This window comes from Hemitrygon akajei, chromosome 24, assembly GCF_048418815.1.
Source record: "Hemitrygon akajei chromosome 24, sHemAka1.3, whole genome shotgun sequence".
NCBI classification, from domain to species: Eukaryota; Metazoa; Chordata; class Chondrichthyes; order Myliobatiformes; family Dasyatidae; genus Hemitrygon; species Hemitrygon akajei.
Window position 1 is genome coordinate 12,777,152 of NC_133147.1, and position 22,309 is coordinate 12,799,460.

At 46.7% G+C, this 22,309-nt stretch overlaps 1 protein-coding gene across 2 annotated transcripts in view; it reads right to left on the bottom strand.

Moving 5' to 3' along the window:
* Positions 1 to 22,309, bottom strand: part of LOC140715876 (discoidin, CUB and LCCL domain-containing protein 1) — a 167,814-nt gene that overhangs the window by 139,764 nt on the left and 5,741 nt on the right. For both annotated transcript variants that reach the window (XM_073028362.1, XM_073028361.1), the window contains exon 2: positions 1,191 to 1,412. In XM_073028362.1, coding sequence (XP_072884463.1) covers positions 1,191 to 1,412 — 222 coding nt within the window. The remainder of the gene's footprint in view (positions 1 to 1,190; positions 1,413 to 22,309) is intronic.

Sequence of the window (22,309 nt, forward strand, 5' to 3'; positions counted from 1 at the left end):
TATTCAAGTTTAGTTGTCATTCAACCCCACAAGAATACAGCCAAACAAGAGAGCGTTACTCCAGGATCAAGGTGTAAAACACAGTTCCAATACAAGATGGTAAGCACTCGCAAGATATCAGCAAAACTCAGCCCATAAAAAGAAATTAGTCTGGATCCTGGGTCATGAATGCCGCAGAAATCGGCAGTCGACCACGATACTGCTGGTCTTCGTGCCGAGTAATCCCCATTGCTTTATGGGTAGCCTCGGGAGAGACGAAGGCTACGGGAGTAAACCCAGACAGGAAATCTGGAGTGGAGATCCTAAGATGGCTGAGCATCTTCCTGGCAGCTCCTGCAGCCAAGCTGCAGCCAAACGTATTGCTTCACTTTCCTTTGGATTACACTGGTGAGGCTGATTTGGAGATCTTGACTGGGCATCTCAGGATCTCCATACCTTCCGCTCAGGCTGGTGTCCTGGAGAGTTCACTCCAGTGGTGCTATCCATTGTCCTTCAAGACAGGCGGATACCATCATCAGCTGCTGAGTGAACACTGGGGTGGGGGGGGGAAGAACTGACTCTAGCCTGGACACTGCTCCACACTGCCCCGGTGGAGTGCACCGGCTTTGACGCCACTCTCCTGGGGGCTGTTAACAGGCGACACCCCAGCTTGAGGCCTAGCCCTCCCAATAAATCTTGACCTGAATTAAAGGGCCAATTTTAATGCTGTCTGGCTTGAGAATTATAGCCTCATCATCGGCATCAGAGGCTCTTGTTTTTCCAAAATCAAGAGGGTTTGAGACTTCCTGGGCATCAAGCAGTAGAAGCATTTCATCTCACAGGTTACACTTGCTTCCTTTTGTGGGATATTAATATTTTAAGCGTTTAAAAATCATTTGTTGAGATACATCACTAAATAAGCCCTTTGAGCCACATTGCACAGCATTCCCCCGATTTAATCCTAGCCTAATCAGGGGAAAATGTACAATGACCAATTAACCTAGCAACCGGTTTGTCTTTGGTCTGTGGGAGCAAAGCGGAGCACCTGGAGGAAACCCACACGGTCACGGGGAGAACGTACAAACTCCTCACAGGCAGCGGCGGGAATTGAACCTAGGTCGCCCCCCGGTACCGTAAAGCGTTGTGCTAACTGCTACGCTACTTATATGGAGACTTCATTTTATCTTACAAGTTGTTTCGTCTCGACTTACCATAGCTGTCGTTGGTCGCCAAAGCATAGATTCGCACGGAATTAGATGAGCAGTCCTCTGTGTTCTCGATGTCCAAGTCGCCAAACATCAACATGATACTCTTCCCCAGACCGACATCCAACTCCCATCTGCATGAGGTGTGATTCGGGTAAGTTCCAGGGTAGCCCTTGGAAGTTAAAGTGCCACTTTCAGGGCCAATAACTGTGTGCCCACAGCCGTCACCTGCAAAGGGATGAACGGAGGACAATAAGGCTCCAGGAAATGTCAGATAGAGTCTTGATTAGAACGATTTAGACAAGGTGACAAGTCTTTACTATTTAAACAGGCAATAGCTGTCTAGGCAGCAATGACAAATTAAAAACACAAGGAAGTCTGCAAATGCTGGACACACACCGCCCCCCCCCCCTCCGAAATCGGGGACACAGGTACAAAGTGGTCAAGTCACCAGAGTTCTGGTTCACTGATCCAGACAAAATTTCAAACTTCTATAAGACAGCCAGGAAATTTAAATTTAAGTAATTAAATTCATTTTTTAAAAAAAGAGATGGCGCTGCTGAAGGCAGGAGACAAATTACTGGCGATTCTCAAAATAGGAATTACAATTGAATACTTCATTAATAACACATTTACTGTTAAAAAAAACTATGAAAACTATTTAAAAAAACATCACTGCAAACAATGAAGAGGTGAGCGAAGGCCAGGCTGACTTGAAGCAGGCGAGTGCGAGCAAGGTCGTAGCAATTCCGAAATGGAGTCGGAGTGTGTGGAACGGAGGAGTTTTGGAGCCCGTCCACCTAAACCCAGAGCCGTCTAAGTGCCGGGCCAATTGGAAAGGTGGTGGTGGTGTTGGTGGTGTCTAGTCCCAGAGCATATCGACGGGAGGGAGGCCGGGTCTTCGAGTGAGGAATGACCTGATGTTTGGACAAGTTAAATGTCAGGCCAGATGGATTGAAAAGGCAGGGTGTCGGGACCAGAGGCCGGTTTGAGCCAGTTCGGCTCACTGCTTCACTCTTCACTGCACTGAGGCTAAGGCTGTTGGCCTGCAGGCCTCATGACATTTTGTGCCCCACTGTGTGATGAACTGAGCCTGAGGCTGTGGGCCTGCTCTGGGCTTTGTGTCTATAGACTCACTTTCATTCTGAATGTTGTTTGCTTTTATGGTTTGCAATAATTGTTTTCTTTCTGTCTCCACACATTGGGTGTTTGTTGCTCTTTTTAAAAAAAAAACGTGTTCTTTTGGATTTCTTGTTTCGTGGCCGCCTGCAAGGAGACCAGAAGACATAGGAGCAGAATTAGGCCATTCAGCCCATCGAGCCTGCTCCGCCATTTCATCATAGCAGATCCTGGGTCCCCTTCAACCCCATACACCTGCCCTCTCAACATATCCCTTGATGCCCCGTCCAATCAGGAATCTATCAACTTCTGCTTTAAATATACCCATGGACTTGGCCTCCACTGCAGTCTGTGGCAGAGCATTCCACAGATTCACCACTCTCTGACTAAAACAAAACCCTCCTTACTTCTGTTCTAAAAGGTCACCCCTCAATTTTGAGGCTGTGCCCTCTAGTTCTAGATACCCCCATCATAAGAAACATCCTCTCCACATCCACTCTATTTAGCCCTTTCAATATTCAGTGGGTTTCAATGAGATCCCCATGCATTCTACTAAATTCCAGTGAGTACAGGCCCAAAGCTGCCAGATGCTTCTCATAAGTTAATCTCATCATTCCTGGAATCATCCTTGTGAACCTCTTCTGGACCCTCTCCAATGACAATACATCCTTTCTCAGATAAGAGGCCCAAAACTGTTGACAATACTCCAAGTGTAACCTGACTAGTGTCTTATAAAGGCTCAGCATTATCTCCTTGCTTTTATATTCTATTCATATATACTCATATGATTATATGATATATATGTACAATGTCTGAAATACATCTTATAGAAATGTTTGTTTGATGATGAGCTTCAATAAAAAAATAAATTACAAAAAAAAAAAGTGCCAACATTGCATTTGCCTTCATTACCACAGACTCAACCCGAGTCCTGATGAAGGGTCTCGGCCCGAAACATTGACTGCTCATTTCAACTGATGCTGCCTGACCTGCTGAGTTCATCCAGCTTGTTTGTACGTGTTGATTTGACCACAGCATCTGCACTGTACTTTGTGTTTACAACCCGTGAATTAACCTTCTGGGAGTCTTGCACGAGGACTCCCAAGTCCCTCTACACCTCTTTCAACAAATCTAAGGTTGTATAATGCATACTGTACATACTTTAATAATAAATGTACTTTGAACTTTAAAGAGTTTGCCTCTTGATAGTAAACAAGAAACTACCGGACTGTCAGAAAAATTCACAATTCGGTGACATCCTTCAGGAATAACATGGATAGAAGTTTATAGGGCTAAATCCGGGCAAACAGTAGTTTGCTTTTCTTTTTCAAAAGGGAACTGGAGACACGTAACTCTCACAGGCCTGAAGGAACTGACTTGCTGCCTGTTACGCCACCGGCGTTTAGGGCAGCAATAAAGGTCCTCCATCTCAGGCAGGGTTCATCGTGTCAGTAGCTTCCTCTCGGTTTTCACTGTCAGTCATGCAAGTCCTGCGTGGAGACTCAGGAATACCGTCACACTCAGATGTAGAAGGATTCTTCATTGCTGTTTCCATAACAATTTTATTTGACCAGTCAGGGTTGTGGGAGGAAGGCGAATGCTATGTTAGCATTCATTATGAGAGGACCAGAATATAAAAGGATGTAATGTTGGGACTTTATAAAGCACCAGCAAGGCCCTCACTGGGAGTATTGTGAGCAGTTTTGGGCCCCTTATCTAAAGAAGGATGTGCTGTTATTGGAGTTTCACAAAACTGATTGCAGGATTGAAGGGCTCGTCAGATGAGAAGCATTTGATGTTTCTGGGCCTCTACTCACTGGAATTCAGAAGAATGAGGGGTGACCTCATTGAAACCTATCGGATGTTGAAAAGCCTGGATAGAGTGGAGGTGGTAAATTGTGGTAAGCAATCACCCCAAACAATGAAGAGGTAAGCAGGGGAGGGTGCCGAGGTGTGCGGGTGCGACGCAAACTCAGAGTGAGGTCAAGGAGACACGGTTGGAGCAAGTTTCAGACGGAGTCGGGACACGTGGAGTGCAGAAAAGTCGGAGCGGATAAGTTTAAGAGCCCGTCTATCTAAACCGAGAACAAGGCCTGATCAATCTAAGCACTGAGCCGATTTGGAAATGTCGGGCATGGCCTGGAACATGGCTGAGGGGTCCAGGCCTAGAGCATGCCGACGCGGTGGGGCCCAGGTCTTAGAGCAAGGAACAACCCTTAGAGCTCGGATGACTTAAACACTGGACTGGATGAATTGAAAAGGCAGGGTGTCAGGACGAGAGGCGAGGGTTGAGCCAGTTCCGCTCATTGTTCTGTGATGTTTAATTTGTTCTTCGTTAAACTGAGGCCGAGGCTGTGGGCCTGCTCCTGCTGCTCTGGGCTTCATGCCTGTGGACTCCCTTTCATTCTGAATGCTGCTTGCTTGCTTTTATGGCTTGCAATAATTTGTAGTTTACTTCTCTCTCTCTCTCTCTACACATTGGGTGCTTGTTGGTCCTTCTTTTTTTAAAAAAACAAGTCCTTTTGGGTTTCTTGTTTTGTGGCTGCCTGTAAGGAGATGAATCTCAAGGCTGTGTAGAGTTCAGAGTTCAGTTCCTGCAAGGAGACTCTTTACGTCCTTGCTGTAGAATGTGAGTGTTTTCTCCAGCCCCTCTAGCTTCCTCCTACAATACTAAGATATATCGGCAGGTTAATCAGTCACTGTGAGTAGTCCTGTATTTAATCTGGTTTGGAGTTGCTTGAAGGGGTTGAAGACCTGCTCCATGCTCTATCACTGTACAAATAAATTTCATTGTTCTACTGTGAATGCCTGCAAGAAAATAAATATCAGGGTAGTATATGGCAACTTTTACAATAAATTTACTTTGAACCCCAGCTATGGGTAAGTAGGCCCACTGCCTTGTGGGCAGCCTCGGGGAGAGACCAAGGCTACGGGAGTAAACCCAGACAGCAAATCCGGAGCGGAGCCCCTCAGGCGGCTGAATGTCATTGAACATCCTTTCGGCAGCTCCTGGTTCCTTTGGATGGCACTAGTGAGGCCAAGAGGGGGATCGTGATGACTGGGGCATCTCAAGATCTCCGCGCCTTCTGCCCAGGCTTGTGATGATGATCATCACCCATTGTCCTTTGAAACAGACAGATGCCAACCACTTTGAACTTTGGTTCGGTGCTTGGTGGAGAACTCACTGATCGGTTGCATCACCGCCTCGAGGTTCCCATGCACAGGATCATAAGGGGCTGCAGAGGATTGTAGAGTCAGCCGGCTCCCTCAAGGGCACAACACAGTCTACCATCGAGGACATCTTCAAGAGGTGGTTGCTCAAGTGTTGGTGCGTGGCCTAGTGGATAAGGCATCGTTCTAGTGATCTGAAGGTCACTTGTTCGGGCCTCAGCTGAGGCAGCGTGTTGTGTCCTTGAGCAAGGCACTTGAGGCTCCGCTACGACACCGGTGCCAAGCTGCTTGGGTCCTAGCGCCCTTCCCTTGGACAACATCGGTGGCGTGGAGAGGGGAAGGCTTGCAGCTTGGGCAACTGCCGGTCTCCCATACAACCCTGCTCAGGCCTGCGTCCTGGAAACCTTCCAAGGCGCAAATCCATGGTCTCACGAGACTAACGGATGCCTATATAAAGGATTCTCAAGAAGGTGGTGTCCAGCATTAAAAGACCCTCACCACCTGAGACGGAACCCTCTTCCTGCTATTGCCACCAGGGATGAGGCACAGATGACCCAGACTCAACATCTTAGGAACAGCTTCTTCCCCTCTGCCAACAGATTTCTTAACAACTTACGAGTCCATGAACCCACCCTCAGTATTTGCATTTTGCACTCCTTATTTTTAAAAACTTTGTCTTGCACTGTACTACTGTCAGAAAACAACAAATTCCACAGCATATTTCACAGATAAACCTGATTGCAATCTAATGTGTATTCAGTATTTCAATATTTGAGTAATCTTGTATTTATCTTGGTTCATTAAGCATCCTTCGTCACTTAATTATGGGTTACATGTAAGAATATTTGAATTGCATATGTCATGACACTACCACGTGGTATGTACTTGCCTCACTTAAAGGAAACCCAAAGTTAGACTCACATTTTGGACTCCCTGCATCCTCTTTTGAAGTTACAAAACATCTAACACAATAGAAGAGGTTTCCTTGTCAGTTTCCAAAGCAAATCTCCTCAGGGGCCTCCCACTGTAAATCAGCACCTACTTTCTGTTTGATTACTGTGAAGCGGTTACACGTGATAAGTTTTTTTTCTGTAGCTTGGTTATCTTTTGAATTAACCAGTTGCTACGCCTCTTCCATAACTCCTGCGGGTGTTTGTATTTCTCTTACTAAATTTCCTGTCCGTTTGACAAAGATGCCTCTGCCACCCTGACCCGAATATAACGGAGGTCACACCAATTACAGGTGTGTCAGAATGGTTGCTGTGATGTGTCTAGTGTGGTAGTGTAGTGGGCACTGCTTGTCGCTCTCACTTTCAGCTTCCACCGCTGGCTAGCTATCTTGTGAAAAGGACCATAAGATATAGGAGCGGAAGTGGGCCATTCGGCCCATCGAGTCTGCTCCGCCATTCAATCATGCACTGATCCAATTCTTCCAGTCATTCACACTCCACTGCTTTCACCCCATACCCTTTGATGCCCTGGCTAATCAGGAACCTACCTATCAGGAGAGCTGAATGTGTAAGCCCCTCTCTGCCTCTCCGACAGCAAGCCTCATGTAGTGCCTCTGTAATGGCGGCACAAGGAAACTGAACTCCTTTCAGACTCAGGCTGAACACCAGAGGATGGGGAGGAGGTCTGGCCCCTACAGACAGAGCACGCAGGCCCACTGGAGTGTGGACTCGTCCTGGTGCTCGTGAACCAGATTCCCCGGCTGTGCTTAAATAGCCCCTCTGCCTTGTGGGCAGCCTCAGGAAAGCCGAAGGCTATGGGAGTAAACCCAGAAAGCAAATCCAGACTGAAGCCCCTAAGGCGGCTTGACGCCATTGAACATCCTTCCGGCAGCTCCTGAGCCAAGCAGGTGCCAAATGTATTGCTTCACAAGCTTTCATCAACTGTTTATTCATTTCCATAGATGCTGCCTGACCTGCTGAGTTCCTCCAGCATTTTGGGTGTGTTCCTTTGAAGTGGAAGGATTCTGATAGGACAGAAGAGTGGACCCATGGGAGAAAGGAAAGTACTGGTAGAGGTTGAGGCCTGGAGTTTCAATCAGTGGTCAGAGGCCCAGTGTCTGAGAGTCCAGGTCAGGGTCAGGAATCTGCAATAGTGAGAGGCTGGAGTCAAGGACTAGAGTACCGGAGATGGTCTGACAGGGGTTGGAGGTGTGTATGTGTGAGGGTGAGAGAATGGGTGGGAAAGGGGCTTGTGTTGCCGTCTTGTTCTGCTTTCATCTTGCTTGTACTGTTCTGCTGAACATTGTGGCAAGCTGGAAGGCGATAGGTGAAGCCAGGTGGGCGGGAAAGGTAAAGGGCTGGAGAGGAAGGAATCTGATAGGAGAGGAGGGGGACCATTGGAGAAAGGGAAGGAGAAAGGGCACCAGGGTGAGGTTATAGGCATGTGAGGAGGAGAGGCAAGAGGCCAGATTGGGAAATGGAAGAGGAGAGCTGAGGTGGTGAGGCTGCTCCGCACTTAGTGTACAAAAAAGCTGGATGAACTCAGCAGGTCGGGCAGCATCCGTTGAAAGAAGCAGTCAACGTTTCGGGTCGAGACCCTTCGTCAGGACTCACAAAGGGTCTGGACCCAAAACGTTGACTGCTTCTTTCAACGGATGCTGCCCGACCTGCTGAGTTCATCCAGCTTTTTTGTACGTCTTGATTTGACCACAGCATCTGCAGTTTACTTTGTGTCCGCACTTAGTGTCTGTGAGCTTTGCAGCGATTTGACCCACTAAATGATGAACTGAGGCTGAGGCTTTGGGCCTACTCCGGCTGCCATGGACACCATTTGGTTCAGAATACTGCTGCTTGCTTTTATTATTAGCAGGATTTGCATTTCTTTTCCCCTCTTTCTCTGTGCATTGGGAGTTTCGTCTTTTTTTAAAATTGGGTTCTTTTGGGATTCTTGCTTTGAGGCTGTTTATAAGCAGACAAATCTCAAGGTTGTATCATTTATACGCACTTTGATAATAAATGTACTTTGAGTTATTCGAAGGGCCCTCCTTTTTCTCTCTCTAAAGTTTAGGCTAAACCTTTTTTGTCAATAGGTGAATAGAATTTTTTTTGTACTTAAGGGCATCAGGAAATATTGATTTAATGCATAAAAGTGTCCTTGAGGCAAAAGATCAATCGTGAAGTTATCGGCTGACAGAAGAGGGCCAAATGGCCAACGCCTCCCACTGCTTCTTGCGTTAAATCCAGTTAGTCCCCTCCCCCCTGTGCCCCCTCATCACTTCCTGGAGTTGTTCTCTGTGGCTCCATTGATAAAGTCCAGGATCTTGTACACTTCTCTGAAAGCCTTATCCTGCACCCCCCTCACAGATTTATTGAGTAAATAATGCAGGACTATCTGCCCGCTGATAAACTGTAAATAGCTCTGTGTTTGCATTAATTAATAATTCGGTACATTTCCCAATTTAACAAGGAGTCCAGTGTTCACTTGTGTTCAGCAAGCCGGCGTCTCACTATGAATTATTCTTTCAACAAGGACCTACAGACAGAATGTAAATGAAAGAGTTGCTTAGTGCCAGGAAGTATCTTAACCAAATGACCCACTCCTCTCCCTTTTGCCTTCACCCCCAACCCCCCACCCCTCTGCACACACAGGAATTTAAACACTTGCACAATTGGCACCGAAGGTTGAATCATATTCAGGTCCAATCCAGTTAGTCTTATTCTGGTCGACGCTACTGGTGATGAAGTCAATGTGCTCCTTATGCATGTAAACATCAAGAGAAAGTGATAGTCGGCAAGCTGAACGTTGTAGTCTAGCCAGCAACCCGCTGAGCCAAGATATCAGAGCTTCCCTCTGTTGGAGGGGCCCCCAACCTTTTTCGTATGTCGTGGACCAATAGCATTAATCAAAGGGTCTGTGGGCTGGGTGGCAAGGTCTAGGCCCAGAGCGCGTTGCTATGGCGATGCCCCGGCTCCTAGCACTCTTCATGATCCGGTGTTAGGACGATTTAAATGCTGGCCCAGGTGTACTGAAAAGGCAGGGTGTCGGGACCAGTGGCAAGGGCCGGGCCGATTCCGCTCGCTCCTCCGCGATGCCCACTCCTCTCTCCGCAGCGCTGAGTCTGCGAAACTCCTCCTGCTGCTACGCGCTTTACCCCGCTGTGTGATTAACTAAAATCGAGGCTGTGGGCCTACCCTGGCTGCTCCGGGATCCGGGTCAATGGACTCAATTTGGTTTGGAATGCCATTGCTTACTTTTATTGTTTGCAATGATTTGTTCTTTTTTCTTTTTCTCTGCACATTAGGTGTTGGTCTTTTTAAAAAAAAAATTGGGTTTCTTGCTTTGTGACCGCCTGTAAGCAGACAAATCTCAAGGTTCCATAATTTATACATACTTTGATGCCGGGTTGGGACCCACTGCTCTATTGGATTTCTGTTATTGGCCTCAATGCCTCTGGCTTGGTGAAGGGTGATCAGCAATGCACATTGGTCAGCTGGATCGAGGAAATGGTCACAGGGACCCTATACAACTATAGCAAGAATGTCTACACTGTTGTACTTAATTCCTCCTTAATAAGTTCAAAGGTCCATTTGCCTTCACAATTGCTTGCTGGACCTGCACATTCAAAAGGCAGGCAGCCTCTAGATCGTGGGGGGAAATTGCTCTAAAGTGCTCAGCTACCAGAAAGGGGGAGACTGACTTTTGATCGCCGGTGGGGGGGGGGGGGGGGGGGGGGAGGGGAGATTGCACACTGCCAGAGAGGGAAAGGCCAGTCGCTGACCCCAGAGACCGTTACCCAGGTTTTCTGTGATTTGGATATGGACTTGGACTATAGATTTTTTTTGTTCAGTCTTGTAGCTTCTTTTAAAAATTTTCTGTGCTTTTCACCTGATTCTTCTCGATTTTTGTGTGCGGGGGAAGAGAATTTAGATGTTGATGTGCCTGTTCCATTTTTGTTCATTTTCTTGTGCAGGGAAGGAAGATTTGGGGGCTGATGATCGTGCTCCCATTCTTTCCTTTCTTGGTTTACATAGTTCAGTGTAGGTTTTGCATTGTTCATGTAGCACCATGGTCCTGAAAAACGTTGTCTCATTTTTACTGTGTACTGTACCAGCAGTTATGGTCGAAATGACAATAAAAAGCAACTTGACTTGACTTGGTTTCATGGCTATCCGGAGAAGAAGAGCTGCAGAGTTGTATACCTTGACAAGAAATGAACTTTTGAACCTCAACCTACAGAGATTTGTGCACAAGGACACCCAGGTCACCTTGAACAATGACTTGGGAGGCAAAACGCACAAAATGCAGGAGGAAGTCAGCAGTTCCTCCAGAATTTCGTGTGTGTGTGTGTGTTGCATCAGATTTCCAGCATCTGCAGATTTTCTCATGTTTGCGATACAATAACTTGGAATAAGGTGCTCAGTTCTGGCTGCCTCATTATAGGAAGGACGAGGAAGCCTTAGATGGTGAGAGGAGATTTACCGGGATGTTTCCCGGATGAGAGAGCACATCTTATGAGGATACGTTGAGTGAGCCAGGGCTTTCCTCTTTGGAGTGTAGGAGGACGAGAGGTGACTTGATAGAGGTGGAGGTTCCGTCTAGCATGCGCGGCTGCTATTTGTGCACCTGCTATAGCTTTAGCTTTCTTTAATGAAACAAAATGGTCAGATCAGTCCTGCTGAAGGGTCTCGGCCCAAAACGTTGACTGTACTCTTTTCCTAGATGCTGCCTGGCCTGCCAAGTTCCTCCGGCGTTTTGAACACATTGGTCAGGTCAGTCTGAACTTGTGCACCTTTAAGATGACGGTGAGCCAATTCCCTTTAAGGTATTGAGGAAAATAGATTTGAAAGAATGCTGGTTGCCTGGGGTACTTATTTCAGGATATACATGTTTTAGATCTGCTTGGCAACAGTTGAGTTGCAATAAGAACTGAAGCAGAAAAATCTGCTAATTACCTGTAAAGTACATGTTGTTAAGCAATACTTTAGAAAGATTATTTTCATGCATTGTTCATTCGAATCTTCATCGGCCCCCGTTAATCTGGAGGCTTTCAAACTGCTTTGTCATTTTTTTTCTAAAAAGCCTTTTCAAAATTTTGAATTGAAAACATTTCATTCATTATGGTGAACTTGCCATGGGAAAGAGGGAAGCCTTTCATTTAATTACAAACTTGATGACTCAAAGGCGTTTGCAGTTTCATTGAAGGTACACAGCACAGAACGTAGAGCATGGCAGCACTGTGCGTCTCTTCAGCCCACTATGTTCCAACCTACTCAAAGTTCAAAGTAAAATTTATTAGAGTACATACATGTCACCACATACAACCCTGAATTTCTTTTTCCTGCAGGCATATTCAGCAACTCTATAGAATAGTAACTGTAAACAGGATCAATGAAAGACCAAGAGCATAGAAGACAACAAATTGTGCAAATGCCACTATAAATAAAATAGCAATAGATAACAAGAGCATGAAATGACAAGATAAAGAGTCCTTATAATGAGGTTATTGGTTGTGGGAGCATCTCAATAGATGAGTGTAGTTTTCCCCTTTTGTTCAAGAGCCTGATGGTTGAGGGGTAGTAACTGTTCTTGAACCTGGTGGTGCGAGTCCTGAGGCTCCTGCACCTTCCACCTGACGGCAGCAGCAAGAACAGAGCATGGCCTGGGTGGTGGGGACAATCCATTATCATCCTTACCCTCAAGTCCAAGTAACAGACACAAAATGCTGGAGGAACTCAGCAGGGCCAGGCAGCAGCAGCTATGGAAAAGAGTAAACAGTTGACATTTTGGGCCGAGACCCGTCGGCAGGTGCATCTTAATTTGCCAGTCGGAAGCCTCTTCCGCTGTGTCAGTTGTTGATTGGTCTGTTTGGAATGGCAGTGGCCCTTTCCTATTGGTTGGCTTGTGTGCCACAGCACCAAGTTCTGGTTCCAGGTGCCTTGGCGGTATAAAATAGCTTGCTCTCTCCTTCCTTTGTTTCCAAGGCACACTACATAAATCCATTGGGAAGGTATGCTCCAGACCAAAAAAGACGTGCACAATTTTAGCCAGGTATCTGCTTGTTGAACATTTAGTTCTGAACTTCATGGGGTGGGGGGGGGGGGGGGGGGGGGGGGAGACTTAGATATTTGGTCAAACATTTTACTATTGTAAATAAATGATTATTTTAGTCAGTGTTCTCTGTCTCACCTACCAAACTTGTGAACCTGCTTCCATGTAACACACCTCCCACAGACAGTGACCTGCCATTTTTCTATCATCCAGGTGGCTATCTGACTCTCTTAAATATTCCTAATGTATCGGCCTCTATCACCTGGCAGAGCGGTCCATGCAACCAGCACTTTGAATGAAAGGTTTCCCTCTGATATCCCCCCCTATACTTTTTGTTAGAGCGTTTTTTTGGGGTTAGCACGGATAGCAAATAACTTCAGCCACCAGTCTTTAGATCTGAATGTAAACTGTGGATTAAAAGTAAAACGCAGCTCTGAACAATGGGTTCCTAATAACTGTGAACAGAGTTATTACCTTCACCTCATCAATAACATCCAATTCCCCGGCCCCGACCGCTTCATTTTTACCATGGATGTTCAATCCTTATACACCTCCATCCCCCATCAAGAAGGCCTCAAAGCCCTCCGCTACTTTTTGGATAACAGACCCCACCAGTTGCCCAGCACCACCACACTCCTCCGGTTGGCGGAGCTTGTTCTAACTCTCAATAACTTCTCCTTTGGTTCTTCCCACTTTCTCCAGATCAAGGGTGTAGCCATGGGCACTCGCATGGGCCCCAGCTATGCCTGCCTCTTTGTGGGTTATGTGGAACAGTCTATGTTCCAAATCTATACCGGCACCACTCCCCAACTTTTCCTCCGCTACATTGACGACTACATTGGTGCTGCTTCCTGCACCCATGCTGAGCTCGTCAATTTCATCAACTTTGCTTCTAACTTTCACCCAGCCCTTAAATTCACTTGGTCCATCTCGGACACATCTCTCCCCTTTCTTGATCTCTCGGTCTCCATCTCTGGAGACAGACTATCCACTGACATCTTCTATAAACCCACTGACTCCCATAACTATCTTGACTATACCTCTTCCCACCCTGCCCAATGCAAAAATGCCATTCCCTATTCCCAGTTCCTCCGTCTCCATCGCATCTGCTACCAGGATGAGGCTTTCCATTCCAGGACTTCTCAAATGTCCTTTCTTTCAGGATCATGGTTTCCCTTCTGGCGTCATCAAAGATGCCCTCACCCGCATCTCCTCCACCTCCCGCACTTCAGCCCTTAACCCATCCTCCCGTCACCACAACAGGGACAGGGTTCCCCTTGTCCTCACCTACCACCCCACCAGCCTCCGGATCCAACACATTATCCTCTGCAACTTCTGCCACCTTCAACAGGACCCCACCACCCAGCACATCTTTCCCTCCCTACCCCTCTCAGCTTTTTGCAGGGATCGTTCCCTCCGCGACTACCTGGTCCACACGTCCCTCCCCACAGAACTCCCACCTGGCACTTATCCCTGCAAGCGCAAATGCTACACCTGTCCCCACACCTCCCCCCTTTCCACCATTCCAGGCCCCAAACAGTCCTTCCAGGTGAGGCAACACTTCACCTGCGAGTCTGCTGGAGTCATCTATTGCATCCGGTGCTCCCGGTGTGGCCTCCTCTACATCAGCGAGACCTGACGCAGATTGGGAGACCGCTTCGTTGAGCACCTATGCTCCGTCCGTCACAATAGACAGGACCTCCGGTTGCCACCCACTTCAACTCTGCCTCTCATTCCCATCTAAATATGTCTATACATGGCCTCCTCTACTGCCATGATGAGGCCAAACTCAGGTTGGAGGAGCAACACCTCATCTACCGTCTGGGTAGCCTCCAGCCTGGTGGTATGAACATTGAATTCTCCAATTTCCAGTATTTCTCTCCCCCTCCCCCTATCCCAGGTCCCTCTCTGCCTCTCTCCCCTTTCAACTTTCTGCTTCTTTATCTCTACAGTTCTTTCATGCTTATCCCCTCCCCCCTTTATCTTTCCTCTGATTGGTTTTCCACCTGGCGCCTCTAGGCCCTACCCCCTCCCCATCTCTATTACTGGGCTTCAGCCCTCTCTTCCCCCCCATTCCTGATGAAGGGTCTCGGCCCGAAACGTTGGCTACTCTTTTCTCACGGATGCTGCCTGACCTGCTGAGTTCTTCCAGCGTTGTGTACGTATTCCTTGATCCGCAGCATCTGCAGTTGTGTTTTTGTGTTGTGAACAGAGTTAATTGGAAGACCAGACAATGTTGATTTAAATTCGTCATCTGGGTGTGAAGCGGGAGGTGTAATGCTTGTGTGTGGATTGTAAATTGTAAATATGGAATGCCCTTTGATCTTTAGCACATAAAATGTAATATAGAGTGGGGTCTTACATCGAAAGGGTGTGTGTGTGTGTGTCTCTCTCTCCCCCTCACTCCATCACATCCTCTCCATGAATATATTTAAGGTGGAAATTGATCATATCCTGATTGGTCAGTGGCATCAGAGGACGTGGTGAGAAGGGAAATGTATGGGGTTGAGTGGGATCCAGGATTGATGTTTATGCCCTCAGGTTGAAGGCCTGTAGCGAGACCTACTTTATTGATATTGCCACAGAGGAGTTCAGTTGAAAAAGTCAGCATTTAATGTGCATCCCTAGTTTCCAGTCAGGTCTTCCTCCCAGTTTCAAAACATCTAATGCTACAAGATTCAAGGTGCAGTAGATTTATCATGAAAGTATGTACGCACTAAATAACCCTGAAATTTGACTTCCCACAGACAACCACGAAACAAAGAAAAGCATGGAACCCGCCCAAAGAAAATCAAACCCCTCCCCCACTCACAAAAAAACCCAAAATCGTACAAATGGCAGAGAGAGAGAGAGAGAAAAACACAGAATATGAAACACAAAATTGGAAGAGTCCAGGTACACTCAGTTCATTTCAGTCTAGCTCTGTGCCATTGGTTATCAGCAGGCCAACACGATCAGAATAGCCCAAAATAGCACCAAATAAATGGAGCGACCAGAAACATGTCATAATGTGAAGTAGAGTCCAATCCACAAACCGTGTCGGTTAAACCTTGTCCAAGACCCAGGACTCCAGCACAATCCGCTGCCAGCATTAAGCGAGGGGGAAGGGAGACGGTTGCACGCAAACACCTTCCTCTGGCAGCAGCGAGCGAGAGGCTGGCGAACGGTGCTCTACACTTGTTTGCCTCAATGATTTCAATCTTCATCGACGAGAAATGGAATTGATCTTGAGCTCATGTTCCCCTCTTCAGGCTTCTTGGCCTCCAGGCCGCACGCTTCACCCGAAACCTCAACAAACACCCTTGGAGACATCAAAGTGTCAGTTCTCTCAACCTGCCCGAAAACACACACCACCAAGGTGTAGATCACCGGCTCCGATGAGTGATATTTGAAAGAGAAAAAAAAAGGACTTATGAAACACCCTGGTTCCGTCAGCTGCGTTATCTAGGGAAGACAATCTCTGGCCCCGCCAAACATGGGATACTGAAGCGTAAGCCCTCCAAAACCCCGTTTGTGTGGATGCTGCGTGATTCGTTCCCCCTGTTACAAATAAGTACCGCAAAATAACAGACAGTACACCGCATACAAAAGATTTAGCTTAATAATAATTCTTAATTTGACTAAAGGGTTAGTAAAGTCAAAGCAAAAGGGCCCACTTTAATGGTTTCCATGTGCACAAGTTGGAAAGGATCCCTTCACCGATCCTCCTTTGATCTCCCCAGGCTTCATTGGATCACGGCCCCATGCCAGGTCGACTCCTACAACCTCTTCTCTCTGGGGTCTTCTTTCTTCTCCCTCAAAAATGCCCCAAGCCCAACCTTAGTGACCCTCACCAGAGAAACCTCCCCTTAATCTGGTCATCCTAATTAGACGGTACACAATTCTCCCATCTCTCATCTTCAACAGTAACCCAAACAAGCAGCTTGCACAGAATGGAACAGCATAACAGAGAAAAAATATGAACCATGTGAATGGGAGCATTACACATTAAATAAGTGGAAGAAGTAGTTTTGTAAACCGTCTGGAGGATGTTGTTCCAGGTCACGTTGTTCGCGGGCGCCATCTTCTTCCTTGCATTTAGGGCCGAATGATCTTCCTCTGTCTGAAAGTATGACTCCTGTGCCAGAGGATTTTAAACAAATCCTACAGAAGGGGTTCACAACCAAGGGTCCATGGACCCCTTGCTTAATGGTTTTAGTCCATGGCATTAAAAACGTCAGAAACCCTGTCTTACAGGAATTTTCACATTGCACTTTCCATATTCTTGGACATTGTCCTTATTTGTATATCTTCAGAAAGGATAACTATTTGTCTCAAACCCACCTTCATCCATGTAGTTACATTTTAAACATACATGGACAGATATTCTACTTATGGGGAGAAGGCAGGAACGGGGTACTGATTGTGGATGATCAGCCGTGATCACAGTGAATGGTGGTGCTGGTTCGTAGGGCCTACTCCTGCACCTATTGTCTACTTATGAGGAGCGAGGAGGAATATCAGGAGAACTGGACAAAGAGAGCCTCAGGACTGTGCTCAGCATCCAGGCTAGCTTAAATGGCACGGCAGCTGAGCTGCCATTCTTCTTGCATCGCGACAAAAGTACCTCTCTGGCTACAGAACATTTTCCTGATGAAGGGTCTCGGCCTGAAATATCTTTCTGTGGATGCTGCCTGACTTGGTTGGTTGGTTGGTTGCTTGGTTGGTTGGTTGGGTGGGTGGGTGGGTGGGTGGGTGGGTGAGTGGGTGAGTGGGTGAGTGAGTGAGTGAGTGAGTGAGTGAGTGAGTGAGTGAGTGAGTGTGTGTGTGTGTGTGTTTGTGTGTGTGTGTGTGTGTGTGTGTGTGTGTGTGTGTGTGTGTGTGTGTGTCCATAGTGTTACACTCTACGTTTTCTAAGTGGCACACACAAATGCTGGAGGAACACAAGCAAGAAAGGCAGCATCTATGGAAATGAACAAACAGTCGACATTTTGGACTGAGACCCTTCTGGAAAGGAAGGGGGAAGATGCATTGATAAAATGATGGGGGGAGAAAAAGAAGAGTCTAGCTCAAAGATGATTGGTGGGTGAGAAAGATAAAGGGTGGAAAGGAAGGAGAGGAGAGAGGACCGTTGGAGAAAGGGAAGGAGGAGGGGACCCAGGGGGAAGTAATAGGCAGGTGAGAAGAAGGAAAAAAGTCAGAGTAGGGAATGGGAGGGGGTGGGAAATTTGTATACCAGAAGAACCAATTGATATTCATGCCATTAGGTTGGAGGGTATCTAGTTGGAATAGAAGGTATTGCTCCTCCATCCTGAAGGTGACCTCATCCTGACACAGAGCCCAGTGGCAGATGGTGTGGAGGTGCTTAATGAAGCGGTCCCCAGATTTACGATGGGTCTTACGATGTAGAGTAGGCCGCATCGGGAGCGCTGGAGACAATAGTCAGCCCGAGCAGGTCCACTTCACCTGGAAGGACTGTTTGGGGCCCTGAATGGAAGCGATGGAGGTGGTGCACGGGCAGCTGTAGCACTTGGGCCGTTTGCAGGGAGATTAGTGGGGAGGAATGAATGGAATCGGGGTGGGAGCGTTGCTGCAGAAAGCAGAGAGCGGGGAGGAGGTAAAGATATACTCAGTGGCAGGATCCCTTTGGAGATATTGGAAGTTGCGAAGGGTAATATGTTGGATGCAGAGGCTGATAGGGTGGTAGGCAAGGGCAAGAGGGACTCTATCACTATTACGGTGGCAGAAAGATGGGGGTGAGTGAGCGTGGATGTTTTCAAACTGGCCTGTGTGAGGTACTACAGGAATCCAAGATGATCTTTTCGAATGCAGTCAGCCTCAAGCAGATGTGAAGTACCGATGTGGGACTGGTCAACGAGAGAACACCAGTGGGCGGCAGTCACTTCTTGAAACTGCAGTGTCGTGTATCACTGCTATTTGTCTTGCAAAGTCTGGCGTCGTACAGCTGCCTAACACCCACGTACAGTAATGAATAAGCCCACCTCCGAGAGTGGAAGAGTACAGATGGCAATAAATAATGGACACAGGAAGTAATTTCAACCCTGTCACTGCAATTTGGTTACTGATTATACCCACCGGATTCAGATCACCAGCATATGTCATGAAATTTGTTGATTTTGGGGTAGCAGTGCAATTCAATATGTAATAATAGAGAAAAAAAGAACTGAATTTACAGTAATTATGTATATTAAATAGTTAAATTAAATAAGTAGTGCAAAACTAGAAATTTTTTTTAAATGGTGAGGTGGTGTTCATGGGTTCAATGTCCATTCAGTAACCAGATGGCAGAGGGGAAGAAGCTGTTCCTGAATCATTGAGAGTGTGCCTTCAGGCTTCTGTGCCTCCTTCCTGATGGTAGCAATGGGAAGAGGGCATGTCCTGGGTGATGGGGGTCCTTAACGATGGATGCCGCCTTTTCAAGGTATCGCTCCTTGACGATATTCTGGATACTACGGAAGCTGGTGTCCATGATGGAGCTGAGTGAGTTTACAACTCTCTGCAGCTTATTTTGATCCTGTGCAGTAGCCCCTCCACCCCCGCCCACCCCACCCCACCCCATACCAGACGGCAATGCAGCCAGTTAGAATGCTCCCCACGGTACATCTGTAGAAATTTTGCAATGTTTTTGGTGACATACCAAATCTTCCTCAAACTCCGAATGAAACATAGTCACTGTCGTGCCTTCTTAGTCAATATGTTGGGTCAGGAACTCAGGAACTTGAAGCTGTTCACCCCTTCCACTTCTGATCCCTCTATGAGGGCTGGTGTATGATCCCTCGACTTACCCTTTCTGAAGTCCACAATCAGTTCTTTGGTCTTACTGACCTCAAGTTCAAGGTTGTCGCTGTGACGCCAGTCAACCAGCTGATACATCTCGCTCTTATACGCCTCCGCATCACCATCTGAGATTCTGCCAACAATGGTTGTATTATCATCAAATTTGCAGATGGCATTTGAGCTGTGCCTAGCCATGCAGTCGTAGGTATAGACGGAGAAGATCAGTGGACTAAGCACACATCTTTGAGGTGCGCCAGTGTTGACCGTCAGCAAAGTGGAGAGGTTATTTCTCATCCACACAGATTGTGGTCTTCCAGCTAGGAAGCCGAGGATCCTGTTGCGGGGGGAGGTACAGAGGCTCAGGTTCTGCAGCTTACTGACCAGAACTGTAAGTACCGATGCGGGACTGGTCAACGAGAGAACGTTCAGTGGACAATTTAAACTGCAGCCAGTGGCTGGCAGTCACTTCTTGATACTGCAGTGATCGTGTATCACTGCCATTCGTCTTGCAAAATCTGGCGTCGTATAGCTGCCTAACACCCACACACAGTAATGAATAAGCCCGCCTCGGTGAGTGGGAGAGTGCAGATTGCAATAAATAATGGAGACAGGAAGTAATTTCAACCCTGTCACTGCAATTTGGTTACTGACTATACTCACCAGAATCAGACCACCGGCATATGTCATGAAATTTGTTGACTTTGCGGCAGCAGTACGACGCAATACGTAATAATAGAGAAAAAACTGAATTACAGTAAATACTAAAAAGTTAAAGTAAGTAGTGCAAAAATAGAATTATAAAAGTAGTGAGTAGTGTTAATAGGTTCAATGTCCATTCACAAATCAGTAGGCAGTAGAAAAGAAGGCATCCCTAAATCACTGAGTGTGTGCCTTCGGGCTTCTGTACCTTCTTCCTGATGGTAACAGTGAGAAGAGGGCATGCCCTAGGTGATGGGGATCCTTAATGATGGACGCCACCATTTTGAGGCACCGCCCCTTGAAGATGCCCTGGATACTACAGAGGCTAGAACCCATGATGGAGCTGACTAATTTTACAACTCTCTGTTGTTTTCGCCGATCCTGTGCGGTAGCCTCCGCGTACAAGTCAGTGATGCAGCAAGTTAGAATGCTCTCCGCGATACACCTGTACAAATTTGAGAGTGTCTACGGTGACATACCATATCTATTGAAACTCCTAATGAGACACAGCCACTGTCGCGCCTTCTTTGTAGCTGCATCAGTACCAAAAAATTTGTAGCAGACACTTCCCAGTCCAGGACAGGCAAAGCCCTCCCCATCACTGGGCACACAAGATCATAAGACATAGGAGCAAAATTCAGCCATTGAGCCTCTGATCTGCTATTCCATCACGACCGATTTATCATCCCTCTCAACCCCATTCTCTTGGCCTTGCCCTGTAACCTTTGACGTCCATACTGATTAAGGACCGATCCACCTGCGCTTTAAATATACCCAATGACTTGTTCTCTGCAGGCGACTGTGACAATAAATTCCAGAGATTCACCACCCGCTGGCCGAAGAAATTTCTCCTCATCTTTGTCCTCAAGTGGTCTTTCTATCCTGAGGTTCCTCCCTTTGGTCCTAGACTCCCCCTCTGTGGGAAACATTCTTTCCACGTCCTCTCTAATATTCGATGGGTTTCAATGAGATTTCCTCCCTCTTCATTCTTCTGAATTCCACTATATACTTGCCTAGGGCTATCAAATGCACCTCATACATTAACCCTTTCAGTCCCAGGATCGTTCTCCTGAACCTCTCCAGTGCTAGCACATACTTTCTTTAATAAGGGGCTCAAAGCTGCTCACAATACTCTCAGCGATCTGAGCCATAAAGCATTAGATCCTTGCTTTTATATTCTAGTCCTCTTGCAATGTTCAAAGTACATTTATTATCAAACCACGTATACTTTATACAATCTTGAGATTCGTCTCCTTACAGGCAGCCACAAAAAAAAATCCCAAATACAACTGATGAATAAAAGACCATCAAACACACAATGTGAAGAAAAATAATTGCGCAAATAAGAAAAGTAAGCAAGTAACATTCAGAACTGAAGTTCATGAAAGTGAGTCCACAGCCACAAAGCCAGTCATCACTCCAGATGATTCAAGAGCCCACCAGTTGCAGGCCACAACCTCAGTTCAGCGGGGAGACAAGTAAATCTTGTGGAGCAGTGACCTGAACCGGCCCTGACGACCTAAATTTTTAAAATCTGGACTGGCTCTTAAATTGTCCAAACCTCGAGCTGTACTTTGCTCTCGAAACCCAGCCCCATCATTTCAATATGGCCACGACCCAACCTTTCCAAATTGGCCCAGCACTTAAATCGATCACCTCAGGTCTTTCCTCGTTCTCAGTACGTTAACCTTTAAGGAAGCCTGCACACATCCCTTTGTACCTCTGATTTCTGAACTTTTCTCCCCATTTAGAAAATAGTCTATGCTTTTATTCCTTCTGCCAAAGTGCATGACCGTACACTTCCCTGCACTATATTTTTCCTTGTTCTCCCAATCTAAGTGTTTCTGCAGACTCCCTGCTTCCTCAAAACTAGATGCCTCTTCACCTATCTTTGTACTGTTGGCACTACAAGGAGAGCATTCACAATAAAGCAGCATCCATTCATCAAAGACCTCCACTATCAAGTCCACGTTCTCTTCACACTGCTGCCATTGGGAAGGAGGTACAGAAGCCTCAGGTCCCAGACCATGAGCTTCAAGAAGAGTTACCACCCTTCAATCATCCGGCTCCTGAAACTGCGCGGATAACTTCACTCACCTCAACTCTGAACGGATTCCCCAACCCACGGACTCACTATGCAACTTGTGTTCTCAATATTACTATTAATTTTTAAATGTTTTCAGAGTTCGTCTTCTTTTGCATATTCATTGTCAGTTTGTGTGTAGCTTTTCTTTGATTCTATTGTATTTCTTTATTCTACTGTGAATGCCTGCAAGAAAATTAATCTCAGGCTAGCACATGGTGACATATAGGTACCATGTTAATACATTTACTTTGAACTGTGAACTTTGATAATCTAT